The sequence below is a fragment of the Eucyclogobius newberryi genome, unplaced genomic scaffold, assembly GCF_026437365.1.
Source record: "Eucyclogobius newberryi isolate DKJ021-1_F unplaced genomic scaffold, fEucNew1.0.hap1 SCAF_20, whole genome shotgun sequence".
Taxonomy (NCBI): Eukaryota; Metazoa; Chordata; class Actinopteri; order Gobiiformes; family Gobiidae; genus Eucyclogobius; species Eucyclogobius newberryi.
In genome coordinates, this window is record NW_027315835.1 from 21774060 (window position 1) to 21794213 (window position 20154).

Consider the following 20154-nt stretch of genomic DNA (forward strand, 5'->3'; position numbering starts at 1 on the left):
TTATATTAGATTCACATGGGAATATTGTCTCTTTTCTGGCAGGTTGCCAGTTTCACTAAAGAGCATGACTACATTGTAAAACAGTTCCGGATACACCAGAAGAAAGACAAGGAAAAAAGGAATAAAAAGAAACTAGATGCTTTACAATGGTAAGAAGCTGTTGCGAGTATACAGTTATCCTTGACGATGATGTCACGCCATGACGGTGATGTCACCAATCACCAAAATTCCGCCACTCTAAAATGTAGGGAAAAACTTTGACGAACAAAATATGAACTTTGAATGACAAAAATCGGACAAAAGATGTGACCTGTGATACGTGCCGAAAATGTTGCTATAATAATGATAATAAAGAACCACAGTAATTAATAGTGACTGTGTAATGCATTACACGATCCATAAACATATACATAACACACAAAAATGAAGCCAAAAAACCTTTATTTAAACATTTTGTATTGTTTTTTAAATGTTGGTCTGTTCTTTCACAAAGGCCATTTTTCTGTGGTCACTAGTGTAATTTCACAACCATCTCTGGATTTTTTGAAGTCTGGGTCATTCAAACAAGTTAAATTATATACTCTATATCAAGTTGGACATTGTGTACACCTGCACCTTGGGTCAGCAGGACAACACTACTTTTACAAGTCAATATTACTTCTGAATCATAGTAGGCGACTTTAATAGTAGCAGTGTGATACAAGTCGCTCCACAGAAGAATGTCTGCAGGGCTCTGGTCTGAGGCACCTCTGTATAAGTCGCTGTCCTGTCTGGGGGCGTGGCCGGTCAAATTATATTCATATAATCCTCAAAATATTATAGTCGATGGAACCTGCTTCTATGATAAACGTAGCAATGAATGGTTTAATGCATTTTACATTTGGATTAATGATAGGCCTTATTGGTGCAGTTATTATAGATTGCAATAAATATGATTATATTTGTGCTTTAACTACAAATAAAATAAAGCCTATTAAAACATGTGCAACCGCTTAATGTGTAAGTTATTTTCTTACTTTCCATTAAAAAAAAAAAAAAAGTAGCTCTAGTGCTGCCTAATAAGGTGGACCAAAGTAGTTGTGAATCAACTTCTCTCCAATTGCGCCCTCTTGTGGCTTCTACATTAACAGCTACGTGTGCCTTCATTTGTTGGGTCTATTTCCTACTTCCTTAATGTAAAATACACAAATTGTATGGTAATACAAATACAGCATTGTGATGCAAATGTTACACAAAAAGACACAAAATATTTTGATTTTTTAGTATATTTATTTTTTTCCACTTTTTTTCTTTATAAAAAGACAAGTATCTTGGAGGCTCGGCCCTGACCTTATGTCCCAGCTGGCGCCACTTGACTCTAAGAAGCCAGCAGAGAAAAATATTCGTATGGACAATTGATAATATACACCCCATATACAGCAATACATAGTGGTCTACCATAATGTTACCAATAATATGCACCTCAAAGAGGCTCAATTCAAACTGTTGTCACTGATGCGCTTCAACAGCTACGCCAACCAATAAAGGCGGGCTTTTTTGACTAGTGCGGGAAGGGTTTGTGTCGCCATGGTGAGGCCAGCTGACTTTTACACAGGGCTCAGCTGATTCATTTAACACAAGGTGGCACTCATGGGATGGAACCCCCCTCCCCTTAAAACCAATCCGATTTATAAGTGCAAAATTCATGAGGCACTGACCCAGACGGCGGTGAGCTCCGGTGAAGGACATTCAGCGTGTGGCCCACAGCTGCCTGTTGTTCCCGGGGCCGACACAAGTGGAACTGCTTTGGCTTGTTATTCAAACTAAAACCACCAGTAGTACGATAGCTCCTGTCTCCTGTGATGGCCCCTGCATCAGTAACAGTGAGGCGGGCGTGGGGCAGCGTGAGGCGGTGTGTGCGTGTTTGCATATGCCCCCCCCCGCCCACAGAGGTACATCATATTCTCTGTATGTGCATGAAGAAAGACACAGCATGTACATGTGAGCCAGTGTCCTCGTCGTCGTGGCTACAAACAGGACTCCCAGTGCAGCTGCAGGTCCGTACTGTCCAGGAAATCAGCAGAGAAGACGCTTTGGGGCGTGTGGGGTGATACCAGGGGGGCTCCTGTACCCCCCTCCCGCTCCCTAGAGCTGCCACTGTTGCTGCTCACCCCGCCCCCACCACCCACCATGGAGATGTCCAGCCAGTCCATGCTGTCCAAGGCCGGGTCCCCGAAGTCCAGGCCGGTGGAGTGCGGGGAGAAGCCCAGGTCCGAGGTGTCCATGGGTGACGACGGGTGGTCCAGGATGCTGGGCGTGCTCAGCATTTGGCTGTGGAGGTCGTCAATAAGCGTGAGCCCGCCGTCCGGCTCCACGCCGATCAGCGGCGCTCCCGTGGTGCTCTCCAGGAAGTCCTCCAGGCGCCCCGTCACGCCGCAGGGGTCCCGGTTGGGCCGCGCCGGGCACATGATGGGCTCTGTGGGGGAGGGCGGCGACAGGTGGAGGGGAGAGGGGGGAGAGGCGGGAGAGGGCGGGTCCGAGTGCAAAGGGGCCAGGGAGGGGTCCGGGTTTGACTTGAAGCCGGGGATTTCTGTGAAGAGAAAGTAAATGAAAAGGGGAACAGTGCACGGATGAAGGGTTTGAGTAAAGTCTGCAGCAGCGCCTCACCTCCACTTTTCAGCAGGATGTCGAACAGGTCGTCCATCTGCTGACTATTCATGCCATTCTCCTGAAAACAAAAACACATTTTGTGTTTGAGCATATAGTGTTTCCTAGATGACGACACGACTCATTCTGTATAGCTGATATAGATCGACACACATTTTTGTTTCCCTGTTAATGGGACATTTAGTACGTTATTTGCTTTCAACTTCCTTATCAGTTTAGATCTGTGTTACTTCTTGACCCTGTCACTTGGAACAGAATATAGTGAGGGGACAAAATGTGGTCATTTACAACCCTGACAGTTTCAAACTCGACCACAAAACAGGCACTGCCCAGACATTGGAACCTATTGTGGTCGCAACAAAAAGTTTCACTTTCTCTTAAAACGGAAACTCGACAGACACAAAGCGGAAGAAGATATTGCTAAGTGCTAAAAAGAGGAAAGAAAGTAAGGATGAAGTGGAGACATACTTTGGAGCGCGGAGAACAGGGGGAGGTGTTGGGTTTGGGGGAGGGAGGGGTGAAGAGAGTGTGCCGGTCGTAAGGCAGACACACCTCCTCTCTCTGGAGTGACGGACAGATGAAATGAAAAAGAAAAGAAGAGAGAGATCAATGGAGCTCAATGTGCAGAAGAGAACGGGGAAATGGGAAATGGCGTTCGAGGATTCACCTTGAGAGAAGACATGATGTTGTTTTGGCTCTCGCTGTCGGACAAGTCGTCGAAGAACGGCGGCATGGCGGGCGGGGCGGTGACGGCCAGGCTGGGCTGCTGGGGGGCGTCGTTCACGTCTAAGTGCAGCCCGGCCTTCTGCGCCTAAGACATCACAGCAACGAAATGTGTTTCAAGAGTAGAGAGGACAAACAGTTTCAAATTGATCTAGACGGCTATCGAAGATAATCATAATCTGGACTATTCAAACAAGACCTTTTAAAACAAAGGCAGTGATATTATTAACTTCACTCCCCACATTTCAACCTTTATTTGGTTAAAAATGTATTTAAAAAGTTTGTTAATTAGTGCAGGGACATTCCACAATTAAAAAAACAAAACACAAGGTAAGCATACTCCCAAATGTGCAGCATTAATGTTGTATCTGAAGTCTTTTAATGGCAACAATCTGTGTGATTGAATAATTCTGCTAGTTTTGACGCCAGAGCAAGAATAAGATAAGAATTCATTGGTGCTGACAGAACAATGTGAATAGCCCCAGTAATGTACAGAGACACTGCTCATAAACCAGGTTAAAACATCTGCATTTGACGGATTCAATTTCCACCTAATAATCTGATGAAACAAAAAAAATATTTGACTAAGATGAATAATTTTATCTTTTTGGATGGCCACAACAAATTAAGTGTTCTGCGATTACTGTTCTGTTAGTGACATCTTGTGGTAGAAACGTGTCAAACGTGTTCAAAGAGGAGAATTTAAAACTACTATAAAGTGAAGATAACGGTAAGTAGTTATTAAAGTAATAGTAATTGTCAGGGGAAAAAAAAACTTGCAAACTTATCTTGATGTCAAATAAACGTTTTGCTTCAGTGTTGTAATATTATGGAAAGTGTCCTCTGGAGGGCAGTATTGTGCACATTTCACAAAGTATAGTTCAGTGCTAGTCGTACCTTTTTCACTGGCTCCGCTGGCGGCTGCTCTTTTGATTGGCTGTCACTGTTGCTGCTGGGGAGTTTACTCGGAGTGGACTGTAATCTCTGACAAACGACAGAATAACACATTCAATATCATATCAACAACTTCATTCCGATTTATTCCATTTAAATAGTCAGGATTCAGCAAAATGACAGTACCTGGAGGGTGATGCGCCCGTTGTTTTTGGCCAATGCCGAGACTCCGTTCTGGCCGTCTCCCGGGTTACTGGTGAGGGCAATCAGGTAGTGGTTGCCGTTGCTGTCGGTGACCAGCGTGGGTGCTCCGTTGGTTTTGAGGAGGTCAAGAGAAATGGCCTGCGTGTGGATCTGAGTGCCGTTCTGCTGGTTTATGACCACTGACGTCACCTGCTGCAGCAAACACGAGACCAAGTTTGTATTTAGCTAAAACGACAGTGCGTGCGCATCAAAGAGACACAACATGGATGATGAATTGTGTCCTTGGGCAAGACATTCTAATTGCCAGTATGAATGTGTCAGTGTTTGGCATGATTGACAGGACTTTGGCAAATTTGTGGAGCCAATTCCTGACAAGAAGGATCAACATATGTAGATTTTCTGTTTAGTTACCGGTATTTCTTTCCCAAAACATCACCCACAGAGTTGTATTTACCTCTACCCTCCAGCGTAAGTTACGAAATGGAATTCTAGACTTTTGTGACGGAAACCTATTGTAAACCATTATTATCACGTTATGTGTCAAAAGTCCAGTCTAACTAATTTTAAGCGGTTTCCTGGTAAACTTGCAGGAAAGCGTTCCAGGGATAGTGACATTACTTTGAACTCCTTCCACTATTTTGCGAATGATCATTTTGCATACGAGAGTGTGTCTATCTATCCTGTAGTCATTTTCAATCTGATGGAAATGGTTGGTGCAGCTAGAAGAGTTTTATTCTCCTTGCTGTGGTGGTTAAGATCACATATCTCATTAGCGTTTGACTGGTTTGATTACTGCCAAGGTCTTATGAGGCTATTGTAGACCGAGGGGAGGTTGTATCTCAGGCCACCATTCCTATTTAAAGAAGGCTTTTCTGTCCTGACGAAAAAGGCCTCATTCACACCATCCCTTCTCCCTTCTCAAAAACCGTTACCTCACCGTCTTCGAGAATAGGATTGGTGACTTTTTGATGACTCCTCCCTTTGGGCAGGACCGATTTGATCTCAGGAGTGTATGAACGCAAGGAGCTCAAAACCATTTCCATCACCTTTGAAACCTTTTCTACCACGGACCACAACTTGTTTCTACGTACGTATATATTTTTTGTGTACATGTCTTTCACCTGTTGCGTGGCGACTGGTGCTTTCGGCTGCTTCTGCTGCTGCCTCTGCTGAACCTTGTGCTGCCTCTTGTGTTGGTTAGACCCTGCTCTCTGATTGGCCGTGCTCTGGTTGGCTGTCCTGGGATTGGCTGTGATCGGCTGATTCTGGATCTGCACCTGGTTCTTCTGTGGCGGGACCGGACCAGGGGCCGGCCTGACTGGATTCTGTTGGACCAGCTTACTCTGGGCCTGCTGCAGCTGCTTGTGTTGAGTCTGCTGCATGATGAGCTGTTGGATTTGCTGTTGTTGCCGTAGCAGCAGTGGTGCGTCCTTCTTCAGCTGCGGTGCTTTCGGAGGCGTGGACTTCACCTCTGCGGCTTTCTGGACTTGCGCTGGTTGTTGCTTGTGCTGCTCGGCTTGTTGAACCTGCAGCCGGTGGATTTGCTGTAGCCTCAGCAGAGTCTCTTGCGAACACTGCATGGGTTGAGCCACTTTTTTAGTTTGCGTCTCCTCCTCCATCTTCTCCTCTGGGTCTTCCCTCTTGAGTTTCAGCACCACACCATTGGGGAGCGTGGGCGGCTGGATCGCGGATGCCTTGATCAGAGTTTGGGGTTTGACTTGAACGCAAGTCGGTTTGCCGTCCTCGTCCTCCTTCTTCACGATCTTGCCGTGCTCCAGTTGGGACCGCAGCGTCTCCACCAGCTGCTGTTTCTGCCGCAGCATCCGGGTCAGCTCCTCGATCTGCTTGTCCTTCTCCTGCAGCATTTGGTCTTTGTCCAGGGAGGACGTTTCCATGGTGACGACGGGCTCTGGTTTGGTGGAGGCGGAGAGCTTGGAGAGGCTGCAGGATGTCTGGGCCTCTTCTTTGACGGTACAAAGGGACTGGGACAGAGAGGGGCCAGTGCTGAAGGGGTGCTGGGGCGACGGGTGCAGGCTGAGCTGTGTTAGAGGGGAGCTCACCTGAAAAACACACCATTTTGGTTAGAAAATGAATGCTTTAAAGTGACCACAAAGGCAGGCTACATGATGTTATCTCAAGTTATTCATTGAAATTGTATGGTTGCCCTGTACTTTTCCATTGAAGGACACATATTGTATGGTTATTGGCCTTTAACATGCTCTTGAGTACCTCTGCTTTTGGGATTTCATATTTTACAACTACAAATATGGTATCTACTGAAAAAATGTATTACTTACAATCTGTGAGGCGATCCCCAATCAGGATTAATGTCAAACTTAACAGGTTAACTCATATGATTAATCAATAGAAAATTGACGCATTAATCTTAAAATGACGCAGATTAATCACATGGTCTGATTTGAGTAAACATGTTCTTTTAGATTAGGCAGCAAAGCTCAAATGAGGAGGAAAGAACAGGAGCAGAGCTGATGTCACACGGTTAAATACTAAGGCTAAATATTTACTGCGATGAGTTTATAAGCGCTTGTCACAACTCTTTGAGCCCATAGCCAGTTTTGCAGTCACGGTAAAGCTAACAAACAGAATGCTAATGGCACACGTCCCGCTTCGGAGAATTAAACGCTTTTTAATCAAATGCAGAGAAAGTGCTGTGATCTAATTTTTACTCTAATAGATGCTTTTACGATATATATTTATTTGCTTTATTGCTGTTTGCAGACGATGTTGTCCTGATGGCTCCATCAAACCCGGACCTGCAACATGCACTGGGACGGTTTGCAGCCGAGTGTGAAGCGGCTGGGATGAGAATCAGCACCTCCAAATCCGAGGCCATGGTTCTCGACCGGAAAAAGGTGGCTTGCCCTCTCCAGGTGGGTGGGGTGTCCTTGCCCCAAGTGGAGGAGTTCAAGTATCTCGGGGTCTTGTTCACGAGTGAGGGAAGGATGGAGCGTGAGATCGACAGGCGGATCGATGCAGCGGCTGCAGTGATGCAGTCGCTGCATCGGACTGTTGTGGTGAAGAGGGAGCTGAGCCGAAAGGCAAAGCTCTCTATTTACCGGTCGGTCTACGTTCCTACCCTCACCTATGGTCATGAGCTTTGGCTAATGACCGAAAGAACAAGATCGCGGATACAAGCGGTCGAAATGAGTTTCCTCCGCCGTGTGGCTGGGCGCTCCCTTAGAGATAAGGTGAGGAGCTCGGCCACACGGGGGGAGCTCGGAGTAGAGCCGCTGCTCCTCCACGTCGAGAGGAGCCAGCTGAGGAGGCTCGGGCATCTGTTCCGGATGCCTCCTGGGCGCCTCCCTCGGGAGGTGTTTCAGGCATGTCCCACCGGGAAGAGGCCCCGGGGAAGACCGAGGACACGCTGGAGAGACTATGTCTCTCGGCTGGCCTGGGAACGCCTCGGGATCCCCCCGGAGGAGTTAGAGGAAGTGTCTGGGGAGAAAGAGGTCTGGGAGTCCCTGCTCAGACTGCTGCCCCCGCGACCCGGCCCCGGATAAAGTGGCAGAAGATGGATGGATGGATGGATGGATGCTTTATTGCATGCAAAAAAAAATCAGGTACAGGCCCTTTAAAAATAAACAGAAGAACGGATCACAAATCTGGGAAATTTAGCATTTGGAGTGGAGGCTCAGAGGGGAGAGGAATGAGAGGAAAGAGGCTGAACAGGATTCCTCAAACAAGTGTTAATGAAGCTAAATACAACTTCAGGTATGTTTTTGATTAGGGAACAATGTTCTGAGCTGGTTAAAAGCTCAAAAAAGTTAATTTAGCAAAGAATTTGTCCTTTAATGGGCGACTCAAAACATACACAATCTGTAAAATCCTCCAGCTAAGGTGGTGCTGACCAAGGCGATGTGGGTCCCTGAGTGCTGTGCTCTCTGTTGCCCAGGCAGCATTTAAGGATCAGTCAACAGCAGAAACTGAATTTGCCTCATGAGTTTCTGATATAGTTTACCTTATACTGGTGAGTGCAAAAATATGTTGTTATAAAAACTGGTACATCAGAATTTAAGTTAGTAAATACAAAATCAACTAACAATATTATCTATTAAAAAACACAAATAAATCAATGGTAAAATGGTGTGAACAATTTCCTACTACTACAGGAGCTGATTTTCGCTGAGCCCTCACCATCTCCCCAAACATGTCGCCGTTGCAGCTGGTCTCGTCGGGGCTCATCCCGGCCAGTGAGCGCTCAGACGGGGAGGGCGACACCGGGGGGCTGGAACTGGTGCTGCCGAACCTCATGATCTGGTGCGGATGGACCTGAGCCATGGAGGGCAGGCTGATCTTGATGCCCATCTCCCCAGAGTGCAGTGGCTCTGTGGCACTGGTGACGGAGGAGCATTGGATGGTGCTGGTAATGGTCGCGGCCAGTGCATTTTTCACACCGTTCTGCTCTTGGTAGTTGCGGAGCCTCTCGATGAGATCGTTTTTGGTTCCAGAGACGGTCAGTCCACGCAGTTTCAGTTCCGCTTTCAACTCGGCGACCTTAAGAATGAGAAATGACCTTATAAATGGACGTCGACTCAAAAGCAGAGAACAAGAAACAGATAAGTAACGCCAACATGTTTTATAAATTGTAGAACTAACTCTTACCTTGAATTCGTCTAGGTTCAAGGGTAGCGCTCCGGGTTTGGCTCCAGCTGTTGTAGTTTGAGTTGATCTCACCCCTGCGCTCTGATTGGAGGAGGCAGTGGTGGTCGTCGTGGCAAGGGTACGGGAAGGGGAGGGGCCGGAGCTGGTAGTTGGAGGATGCTCATTCAGAGGCCTGAAGGAAGGACAACATCTGGTTAAAAAATATGAATATGTCATTGCAAAATCCCAAAAGCTTTTTGTAAGTGTTGGCAACATCAAACACAGGAACAGGTATATGCTTTAATTATTGCAATAAAATTAAAAATATTAAGGCTGAGCAAAATAATATGTCTGTTTGCCATAACCCGACCGACCCAGTGTGAAACTAGCCGACTGAATTTTTTTTTTATCAGCATTTTGTTGAAAAAAGACGTCAAATTCTTTCATTTTTCAATTATTTCGCCGACTCACCGACCGGACTTTCCTAAACCACCGTGTCGAACATTTTTATCACGCTTGCTATCCTATCTTTCATCCTCATGCGCAACGCATGTGCGTCTTCATAGTCACACCCCCACATGTGTCTGTAACGAAACAGACCGCGGGTCAATGACGACAGATTGCCTTAAACAAGTTGTAGTGCCTCTGTCGGTGCCACTGAAGTGTCCATAGTACATGCCAGGCTCTGTCAGGGTGTTTTACGCAATGCATTCAGGGATTGACACACGCCCAGCAGCGTCATCACAACAAATATGGCGGCGCCCGTGTCACCCGCATGTTCCCCCCGCTCGCCTTCGCTACCAAAATAAAGGATAGCGGTCGATTGAAACGTCTTAAAATCGTGAGATTTAGTCTCCTGATCGGGTTGATTGAGACGTTTTCCGTCATTGACTGTTGAAGCCTGACCCCTGGTGGTCACTCCGACTCAAAAAATGGCTAAATTTGGATCTTTTTTTTTGCCTTCAAAGTAAAAAAAATAAGAATTTGCCTACCATCCGACCCACTTAAAAAATGTTGACTCGGGTTACAGCAAACAGACAATTTCTTTGGGGTAGCCTAATTATAAAATATGTAATTATAAATATAAAAATATATATATATATATATATATATATATATATATATATATATATATATATTTTTTTTTTTTTTTTAAATCACATAGTAGAAAAAGCTTCAGTTGTAGTCATCTGGACTCAGTTAGAAAAAATAGACGTTTCGACTCTCATCCAAGAGTTATTGTCAATAAAAGAATTTAGATCGAGAACAGGAAGATTGAATCTTAGCCCTCCATTTCTGTTTAAAGAAGGTCTTTCTTTTAAACAGAAATGGAGGGCTAAGATTCAATCTTCCTGGTATCTATAATGGTATACTGAACCCCTGGAAAGGTAGAGGACCAGGACAAGGACATTTAGATGCTAATCAGGTACTCAGGGTGGTTGAGCCAGGGTCTCACAAAGACAAAGAGGATTCTAATAGCCCATTAAAATTCTGAATAGGCTAGCTCGGTAGATACAAGGGGGGAGTTTCTGTTGAAACAAACAACTCTTGCTACTTCAGGAAGGCTCCGCCCAATGGGCGGGTCTTACCACAGAACAGTATTAATATCGGAGTTCTCGATCTAAATTCTTTTATTGACAATGACTCTTGGATGAGAGTCGAAACGTCTATTTTTTCTAACTGAGTCCAGATGACTACAACTGAAGCTTTTTTCTACTATGGAACACGCCTGGACGAATGAGGGATTACACCGACTTAAATCACATATAAAAAATATCTTCTATATTTGGAGGCTAAAACTGGAAAACGCTTCCCTTTCAATAAATGACACTCAGTTAAATGGGACCTACAGTATTATGCTAAATCAACAATACGTCACTTTTCATGAGTAACCCTCTGGCCTAATTCTTCTGCTCCACACCTGCCATGCTTTTTAGTTTTACTGTTCACCTCTTGGCTTCAATGACTCATTGCCAAATTGCTATATTGCACAAAAAACAGGCCACAGACACTTCCTGTAACCTTGTTGTGCACAAATGCCGCATAAATACATCAGCCTATTTAGTTTTACAAGAGGAAATGGGTGGGAGTTCCGTCACGACACCTCACGGTAAGAATAAGCGCTAATACGGCGGAGGCACTGACTTGGGCGGGGCCGGCAGGATGGTGTGGTAGTTGTAGTGCTGCTGCTGCTGGTTCAGGATCTGCAGTTGGAGGAAGAGCTGTTGCTGTTGGAGCAGCTTGGCGTAGGACGAGTCCATCTGCGGGGGGCGCTCTTTGTCCGCCTTCTGATCCGGAGGGATGTACTGGTGGTACTTCAGCTTCTTCACCTAGCAGAGATGTCGGTTTGCTTAGTCATTGTAAAAGGTCAAATTGTTTTAGGGTTATTAAGTACTATATAAGCTAGAAACTATATAAGAGTTTCAATAAAGGATCCAATATTATTGCACTAAAAACACTATTTTGGCGACAAACTTTATAACGTGGTGTGATGTTATGAGGATAGGGAGGTTCAACACCGTTTTAGCTTTAAGTTATCCATTTTACAGATGTTTGGTAGACCTCTTTAGCTGTGCGCTGAAGTATTTGTGTGACATGACATTCTAAATAGGACTTCCTGTCTATTAAAACAATAGAGACGTTTATATATCGCTTCCCCTCCGGGGCGCTTTGACACTTGATATCAAAACTAAATGTATACTAAACCAAAACTGATCTACTAGATAAACAAGTGTACAGTGTTATACACACTTCCCCTTCCTCCATAGAGCAGAGTAAAAAACCTCTATAGACGGACAACAAATCGTGAAACGCATCGTCGCCCGTGTGTTGAACTCATTTGAGGGTGACTGTCCCTGTTAAGGCCTTTTCAAAACAGAGGAATGCGCCGGCTGACCTTAGGCTTGTTGTCTTTGGCCTTCTTGGATCTCTGGGGAGGTCGGTCCGAACTGCTCCTCGACTGGGACTGTGGACGGAAAAGCGTGAGAAAAACGAGGTCGGGGGAGGAGAAGGGAGAGAGGAGGAGAGGAGGAGACGAGGCAGGGATGCACAGTTTTACAAATAGGGCCGCTTCAGGTCAAGTTTAAAAGATGCGTATTATGCTTTATTTGTATTGTTACATGCTTTTGAGTACATACAATTGCACTATGTGTCCTTTAATTCATATTTCAGCATCTGGAATAATCCTTGTACCTTGACATGGATGTGGCGGGATGTCGGGGAGATCACTGGTGTCCCGTTGGTGAGTTTAGACAGAGGGGATTCACAGTCTCTCATCGGGAGAGGAGGCGGAGGCGGAGGGGGCGGCGGCGGCGGCTGCGTCAGGAACTGAAAATATAACATTTCTCGTCAGTCTCAGATCGTTTGTGTCGCGTTTACTGTAAGAGTAACTGTGCTTCTTTGTTACTGCGCTTACCTGTGTGGGCGACAGGTCTCCGCTGGGGCTGAGTGCTTCAGAAGGAGACATCTGAGGGAAGACGCTCAGAGGAGAGTCGTGATTGGTCAGCTGGTCTGGAGACAGGGCATCGCTGCTGTCTTCATCCAGAGACGAGCTTTCTCCTCCGGCTCCCTTTGGAGAATCTGAAAACGCAGGCAAAGTTTTCATTTCAATGCAGTTTATAGCAATTTTCTCATTTGAATTGGATTTTTTTTGGCACAGCAAACAGTAGCTACTTTACCTGAAATCGAAGTAAAAAGCCTAGAAGTAAAAAGGACCAAACCCAGCCCTCCAAACGATCTAATTAGATATTAAAAGGTTGATCCTGGTTTAGACCTGGTTTAATTCTGATTTAGTCCTGGTTTGTACAAGTCTAGTCCGAGTATAATCTTGGTTCAGACCTATGTTGGTACAGTCTTTATGCAGTTTATTAACATTAACAGCGGTCGTTATATCATCACTATTGAAACAGATCTTGTGTTGGGGATATTTTGGAAGAACCAGCATCGGTATTGTAACAATGACCAACCACAACTGTCAAATGATAAATTGCTTAACGTGAAGATTAGAGAAGTTTGACAACATTGGCAGGTTTCATAACAGCCATGTCCAAACACAGTGCATATGAGGCAAGTCTCACAGCACGCCCTGATCCCAAATGGTAATTACAGATTTCCTCATGGACAACGTACTGTACAATAGGAGCACCAAAACATGCTCAAACTTGTAAGAATGGTGACGGACGAATGCGATCGTTGAATGTGTGCGTATGGAACATGTTTGAGAGCATTTACCCAGCAGGGCGTTGTGCACGGGATAAGGCACAGACAGGATGTTCTTGTGCACCAGCTCGATGGGGCCGGGCCGGTGGGAGAGCTTGTCGTTGAGGTCGTCGGCCAGCCGGGCGCGCTTCAGCTGCAACTGCTTGGCCTGGAGAGAGGGCTCTGCAGACGTCTCTGTGGAGGGGAACGCGGTGTGTTTATGAGGAAAATGTTAAGCAGACAGAACATTGTAGGTTTAAATACATTGAGGTTTGACCGTTTGACCTCCAATTCGCTGTTTAGATGAATAAAATAAACGATATGACCAGCAGAGAGGGAAGAGTTACATTTACTGGAGTCACTTTTTGAATAAATTGTACTTCTCATAGTAGTTTTACTGCTACTTGAGTCATATTTAGTATTAAGTAAAAGTACTGTTACTTTAGTAAAAGCTTTGGTTCCTCTGATGAAAAAAACCCTGTAAAACCTGTAAAAACTAAACCAGCTTGGATGTCCTGCACAAAAATGTACCTCAGATTGAAGACATCATTTGCGCATGAGAAGATGTTTCTCAAATTTTTAGATTATTGATGAACAAAAATGCAACAAACCAAACAAAATACAAAGTAAACCAATATGATGATATTTTTTTTCTATTAGGGGAGACACCTAATAGGAAAATAAGAAAATGTTACTTTGTTTTTCAGCCCTTGTTCAAACAGCACTATGTATAATGTTTAAATATGTTACAGCATGATTACAGCAAATAAGCCTGCGGTTGATCATGGTGACTATGAACTTTATTGAGGGAAGTTTGGTTGTGTTACGCAACACACGGCCAGTGACACATACTGTATTTTTAGGGTAAAGGAATATCTTATCTTAACAATGAAAAATACATTGTAATGTTATATATTGTGGCTGTCACAATAACTAAACTAGAAGTTTGTTGGCTTAAAGAAAAACAGAAGGAACAACATAGACCAGAGCATAAGACAGAACTGTTATTTTAGGCATTTTAAAAGGAAATAAATGGAATAAATATTTTACTGTGAGATGCATGTCATGAGAATATTCTACCGAGAGTCGAAATATTTTGAATTCTCATCATCAATAAGAGTACTTTTGCCACCTCTGATCTCCACTTATAGTACTTAAAGAGACCAGACCGTGTGACAAACAAAGCATACTTGTCTGTACTCAATAACCTTTGTCCAACATAATGCTGTTTACAGACAGCACACAAACTTAAGGGCATAGTCTTCTTTTCTCACCCCTCCCTCACCTTCCAAAATGTGCATCCTCACAAGCTCCGAGCGCTCAGGACGACTCCGGATCTTCCTTTTCAGGTAGTCCTCGGTCTAAAGGAAAAATAGAGCAAGTTAATGGCATAAAGACAGCGTACCGTGATGAAGCGTTAAACCAAAGAAGGCAGTGTACCCTTGCTCGCTCCAGACTCCTGCGTTGTTCGTGGAAAGCTGCCGGACTCTTCAGTGCTGCAGTGAATTAAAAGAAAGAGATAAATTATGCCGAGTTCATACCAAACATCAAAAGCTCAAGTGAAAAGAAAAGGTCAGGGGAAAATGTATGAGATGATGATGTGATGATAAAAGACCACAAAATGTTTCAAGTTTGAGAATACGTAAAGTAGGTAGGATAGAATAGCAGTATGAAAATATAGTTGAGGGCTTCAATAGAACAAAAGAAATGCTTTACCCATTTGTCAGTTCAAAAGAGTGAGAAGAGTTGTAAGTGAAATAGCCAAAATATAACAGATAGTTAACAGATTTTAACTATAATTTTAGATTAATTGAGAAAAACAAAGTCCTTTCTGTCACAAAATGGATCTCTCATATCCAGTAACTGCTTTAAGTGCATTGACAGTTAAACACCGCAGACTCCATTTCGTTTCTCATCAATTTTCTGTAAAAAGCTCATAGTAAATCGTCAGCACTTGTCTAAACAATAAAATCAGACGGATGAGACATTGTAATGACTGCTGGTCTGGGAGTGTGCTGGGAATGAATAGACCTTTCGCTGATGTTTCTGAGAACGATGACGACGAGTCTGCAACTGCAGTATTCTCCCATATCCTTCCCAGACACAAAGTTCCTAATGTCCATTAATGTAAAGAAGTGTCTCAATAAAGCAAACCAGCCATACACTAATGGATAATGCATCCAGATTTGCGCAAGGACACAACAGCAGAGTAGTGGAACAGATTTTAGAAACCAGCAGAAATTCCTGTGCTGGTATTTGAATTTAAAATATTGACGCAAAGTGTGAAGTAATAAGAGACAAACTGGAATGTTGCTGGTTCAAAACTTTCCTTTAGCGTTTGTGTTCCTGGACCAGACACTTCCCCCATATTGCCTAGGATGGTTATGATTGGAAGGGACACAGTTGCTTTTAAATATAATAGTAAAAAGATGCAAAATATTACATTTCAGGTGGAGTAATAGCTCTCTGGAGACCAGCAGGGAGCGGTAAGGTCGTTACTCCCCTGAAATGTCCCAAACAGACATTAAATGGTAAATGTTCTTGTTTAAATAGCGCTTTTCTAACTTCAAGGAACCATTCACCACTTCACACACATTCATAATCCAGTGTGCGCAGCCGCTGGGGGTGAGGACGCAAACACAGTATTTATCTGTGGGAGCTGGGATTGAACCGCCAACCTGTGGGCCAGTGGATCTGACTGTGATGTGTACCCAATGTCGAGAGCAGGATTCGAACCGCCGACATTCGGATCAAAGAATAAACACTCAATTCATCTACTGTCGCAAATGGATGATAAACATGTCAATATAGCATTTGCTTCATTTTAGATGTTTTTACTGCTCGGAAATACATGGAAAACATCTTAATCGAGTGGAGACAAGTGGCTGACGACATGTTGTTTTTTTATAGCTTTTTATCTGTGTAACAATGTGTATACTCTTATGTTTATAGAATGTGCTAAATAAATCTAATACTAATAATCTAAATAAAGCAAGATTTGGATTTGATAAAAGTTACATAGTGCAGCTTGAAAACAAAACTATGTTTTTTAATTTAACTATAAAAACTAAAATAAATAATCACATTCCTTTCTTCCAAACTAGACTGTGCAGGCGGATTGGGGAAGGATATTGAGAGGATGGCGACAGTTGCCGTGATGAAAGATGGCAGTCATCTGATTGGTGGACAGCTGGTGAAATCCCTGAGTAGGACCTCCAGCTGAATGTATGTGCGTCGCAGAGGGGTGACACAGAGGGGGCATCACGAGAGGTGCAGGGGCAATGGGCAGGGGCCAGGGGCATTCCTGGAGTCATGGCCCTGACGTTAAAGAGGACCTACATAGCAGCTGTGATATAACAGGAAGGGTGCCAGTAAACTCATGTTGTGCTTTACACTGACTGACAACTGCAGGACTGGAAACTGGGCAGGCCACAAATATATGTGGCAAATAAATACTGCATTCTGTTGAAAAAAAATAAAAAATAATCAAAAATGTCTGATGGCGTTTTCACTTAAGAAGAGTCATCATTTTAATATTCAAAGGACATTGCAGATTAGATTTAAAAATGCAATGTAGTTCAACATAAATTTTGATCTTGCAAAAGGGTTATTATTTTTATAATTTTGCGGAATTATTTTTGAATTATATATTTCAAAATTCATCTGAAACTTGACTACTATGACTACTCTGGAAACTCTACTATGAAACTATGACTGTGTTGGATCAATATATAGGTGGTCAATACATCGAAATGCAAATACTGTTATGAACGTTGTTTAGAAGAGTCACTCAATTTGAATATTCAAGGATTTCAGATTATTTTGTCTGATATGAAACATTGACTACTACAATTAAAAGACATTTCTGTTGAACTGACATAATAATATAAGTAGCGAGCATTCGCTGATTTAAGAGTTTGGAAAATTCAAAATAGTGTTATTAATTTACACTTAAGTGTTCACTACTTACAAACTCAACTGATTGGGGGAAGTTGGCGTTCAGTTATGCTGCTCCCACAGCTTGGAACATTTTTTAATCCAAACTGAAACTTGGTGAGCTGGTTCTTACAGAGGATTTTGTTCTATTAATTAACAAAAAAGATTGGGAATCCAATGAACTGTGCTTTTAGTCATGTTTTTATCTCCTGCAATGTTTCTTGTTAGATTAGTGCTAATGTGCAATTGTTTTATATATGTGTGTAGCAGTTTACTATGGCCCAGGTCAACAATGAGAAAGAGTTTTATTTCAATGTTTTTTTTAAACAATGACTTCACTGTTATGTTCCGTCTTTAAATGAAGTCAATGCAAAGAGTCTCACAATGACACACATTTTCTGTGCAAAGAAGCAGTTTACTGAAGAGTTGAATGCCATGAATGAGGATGTGGTTAAGACTCGCAGAAACTACTTTTCTTACTATGAGAAAAGCCCTCTCCTGCTGCACTGCCCCAACAGTCTGACTTGTGCAACAGTCTCTCACTGACTAAGTTCACCTAAACTACACTACAATATTTCTGTGACTTTCCCACGACCTGTGCCAAAAATGAAAACAATTATGTTGTAAACTTTAAAATTGCAGAAATATCACCATATACCATTATTTTACAGACATTTCACATTTGCCCGAAAATGTTACTTCAACTATAACTTTTAAAGACATGTTTTAACCCATTTTTGTTGGGTTGACAACATCTCATCTGTTTATCATTACTAGGATATTCCAGAAATATATTGAGATATTCCTTTTTGTCAATATTGGCCACACCTATGTTATACTCAATTGCTAACAGGCTAATAGACAAAGGGATTTGAAATATTTTTCAACTAAAATGTCCTGGTCATATAATATTATAAGTGGTGATGTATTGCTTGGTTTTGTTATAATATCCTCATCAAATCATTATTTATCAGAGTGTACCATTTAATCTAAGTTTGCTGGTTGCTACATCCAATCCAAACTTTCTGATGTCAAGACGAACATTGACTCTTCTCCGCCTTTGTTCAACTGTAGATTAACTGTTCAAAACTTTTTTCACTATTGTACTATAATATTCTCACTATCAAATGGTGATTTCAAACCAGCAAATGCATGGTTAAATGCTTGTGCTCGTCTTACTGATAATGCGTTTGAATATCCACTTGGATGCGGCTCAATGCGAGCCCATTACGGCTCTTCTCCAGTCCACGTACAGTAAGTGGTAAAGTGCAGTCTTAATGGACTTATAAGCCCAATCATTCATCTACTAAATTGTATTCTAGTTACTTTTGTTAGCATGCAGACAGCCTCCGACTACTATTATGAGGCTTTGTACTCGTCAGCGTCACAATGTGCTTGATGCTAAAGTGAGGCTGTAGTTCTAGAACAGTGAGATGTGCAAAGGTGGAGCAATAAGGGGAATGTATTAAGAAAGTAGAACACCGTGTACTCTCGAGGCAAAAGGGAACTTTTCGACCTGAGAGCTCGGCAATGTAAAATGCACCATAAACCAAAGATTACATGAACTACATAATTGTGAATTCATCTGTTCAAGTACAAACATTGTGTAATTGAAAATATAATGTATCACCTGCTGTTCATTCTGCCACTCAAAACCTGGACCAAAGACACTTTTCTAATCCTTTTAAACAAAAGTATCACAAAAGATTACAAGTTAATATATTAGGTCTATACTTTCTCTATAGGGGTAATTTAGAGAACCTATAAAAAGCTTTCAACTGGTTCAAAACGCAGCAGCAAGATTACCAACAGGAACTAAAAGAAGAGAACATATTACGCCAGACTCACTGACTTCTGTTGAGTTTAGAATCAAATTTAAAATTCTCCTCCTGACTTACAAAGCCTAAATGACATGGCCCCATCCTACCTCAAAGATGTTATAGTACCATATCATCCAAACAGAGCTCTTCACTCTCAAAATGCAGGACTTCTGGTGGTCCCAAAAGTCTAAAAGCACAGTAGGAGGTAGAGCGTTTAGCTACCAAGCTTCTGTGTTATGGAATCAGCTCCTGTCCATGCTAAAGAGGCTGAGACAGTCTCTTCATTTAAGACCAGACTTAAAACTGTTCCTCTTTGAAATCGCTTATGGTCAGACCAGTTAAGAACAAAAATATAAACCTACAGTTTCAGCTACGCTGCCCTAGGAGCAACTATGCTGGGGGAAGTATGGCAGCTTGAGCACTATCCTCTTCTTCTGACTACTTTTCCTATCAACAATATTTAATATTTAATTTCACTTGTAATCTGTTCATTTCTGTTCATAAATTTTTCGCCTTCTTTCACTTCCCTGTGGGGAGTGAAACAGGCACAAAGATGACCTGTGGGTCCAGAAGACCCTCAACTGCCTGGAGAAACTGTCTCTACTCCGGATGAACGGTTCTTCATCTGCCTCGAAGAACTGGTTCTCCTCCTGAGTGATGGTCTAAGGACGGGGAGCTTGGGACGTTTGTCTAAGGACACAGAATGCTGGGACATTTCCAGACAACATTGTTAAATCTGTTCTCACTGTTTCCCATCGAGGCAACCGCTATTGTGATTTCAGACGAAACCAAGATAAATTGAATTGACAGAATAGAAGTAACTGTGATTTCAATTATAAGCTAAATAAAGATGATACCGTCTCAAACTAGAGCAATAGTGGAATTTACACTAACAACTGAAAGGACGTATGGCAATAAAGTGGGCTAATGGGCCTGAATTTTAACATTCTAAATATAAGTGAATTTGTGCATTTGTAAAATGCATGTTTGAAATGTTTTATCTCAAAAGATGCTCAATTTACATGGAGCATCAGAAGACATTTGGGATTGAATTCCCCGCAGCTAACAGCATACAAATGTCACTGATCAGACATTTCAGACACCATGGATTTGTTCGTGTGTGTTCAGCAGC

The 20154-nt window shown here is 42.8% G+C and overlaps 1 protein-coding gene across 4 annotated transcripts in view; it reads right to left on the minus strand.

Moving 5' to 3' along the window:
• Positions 1-1249: 1249 nt before the first annotated feature.
• The window catches only part of mrtfab (myocardin related transcription factor Ab), a 41821-nt gene continuing 22916 nt past the window's right edge, over positions 1250-20154 (minus strand). For 2 of the 4 annotated variants that reach the window (XM_072456568.1, XM_072456572.1), the window contains 16 exons: positions 14707-14762; positions 14552-14627; positions 13300-13461; positions 12485-12648; positions 12262-12396; positions 11966-12034; positions 11215-11399; positions 9091-9262; positions 8623-8982; positions 5589-6527; positions 4450-4659; positions 4267-4353; positions 3314-3457; positions 3115-3207; positions 2647-2707; positions 1250-2569 (listed from right to left, as the gene is read on the minus strand). In XM_072456568.1, the coding sequence (XP_072312669.1) occupies positions 2007-2569; positions 2647-2707; positions 3115-3207; positions 3314-3457; positions 4267-4353; positions 4450-4659; positions 5589-6527; positions 8623-8982; positions 9091-9262; positions 11215-11399; positions 11966-12034; positions 12262-12396; positions 12485-12648; positions 13300-13461; positions 14552-14627; positions 14707-14762 (3476 nt within the window). In that variant the 3' untranslated portion in view covers positions 1250-2006. The remainder of the gene's footprint in view (positions 2570-2646; positions 2708-3114; positions 3208-3313; positions 3458-4266; positions 4354-4449; positions 4660-5588; positions 6528-8622; positions 8983-9090; positions 9263-11214; positions 11400-11965; positions 12035-12261; positions 12397-12484; positions 12649-13299; positions 13462-14551; positions 14628-14706; positions 14763-20154) is intronic. The other 2 variants (XM_072456570.1, XM_072456571.1) reach the window with 2 other exon arrangements.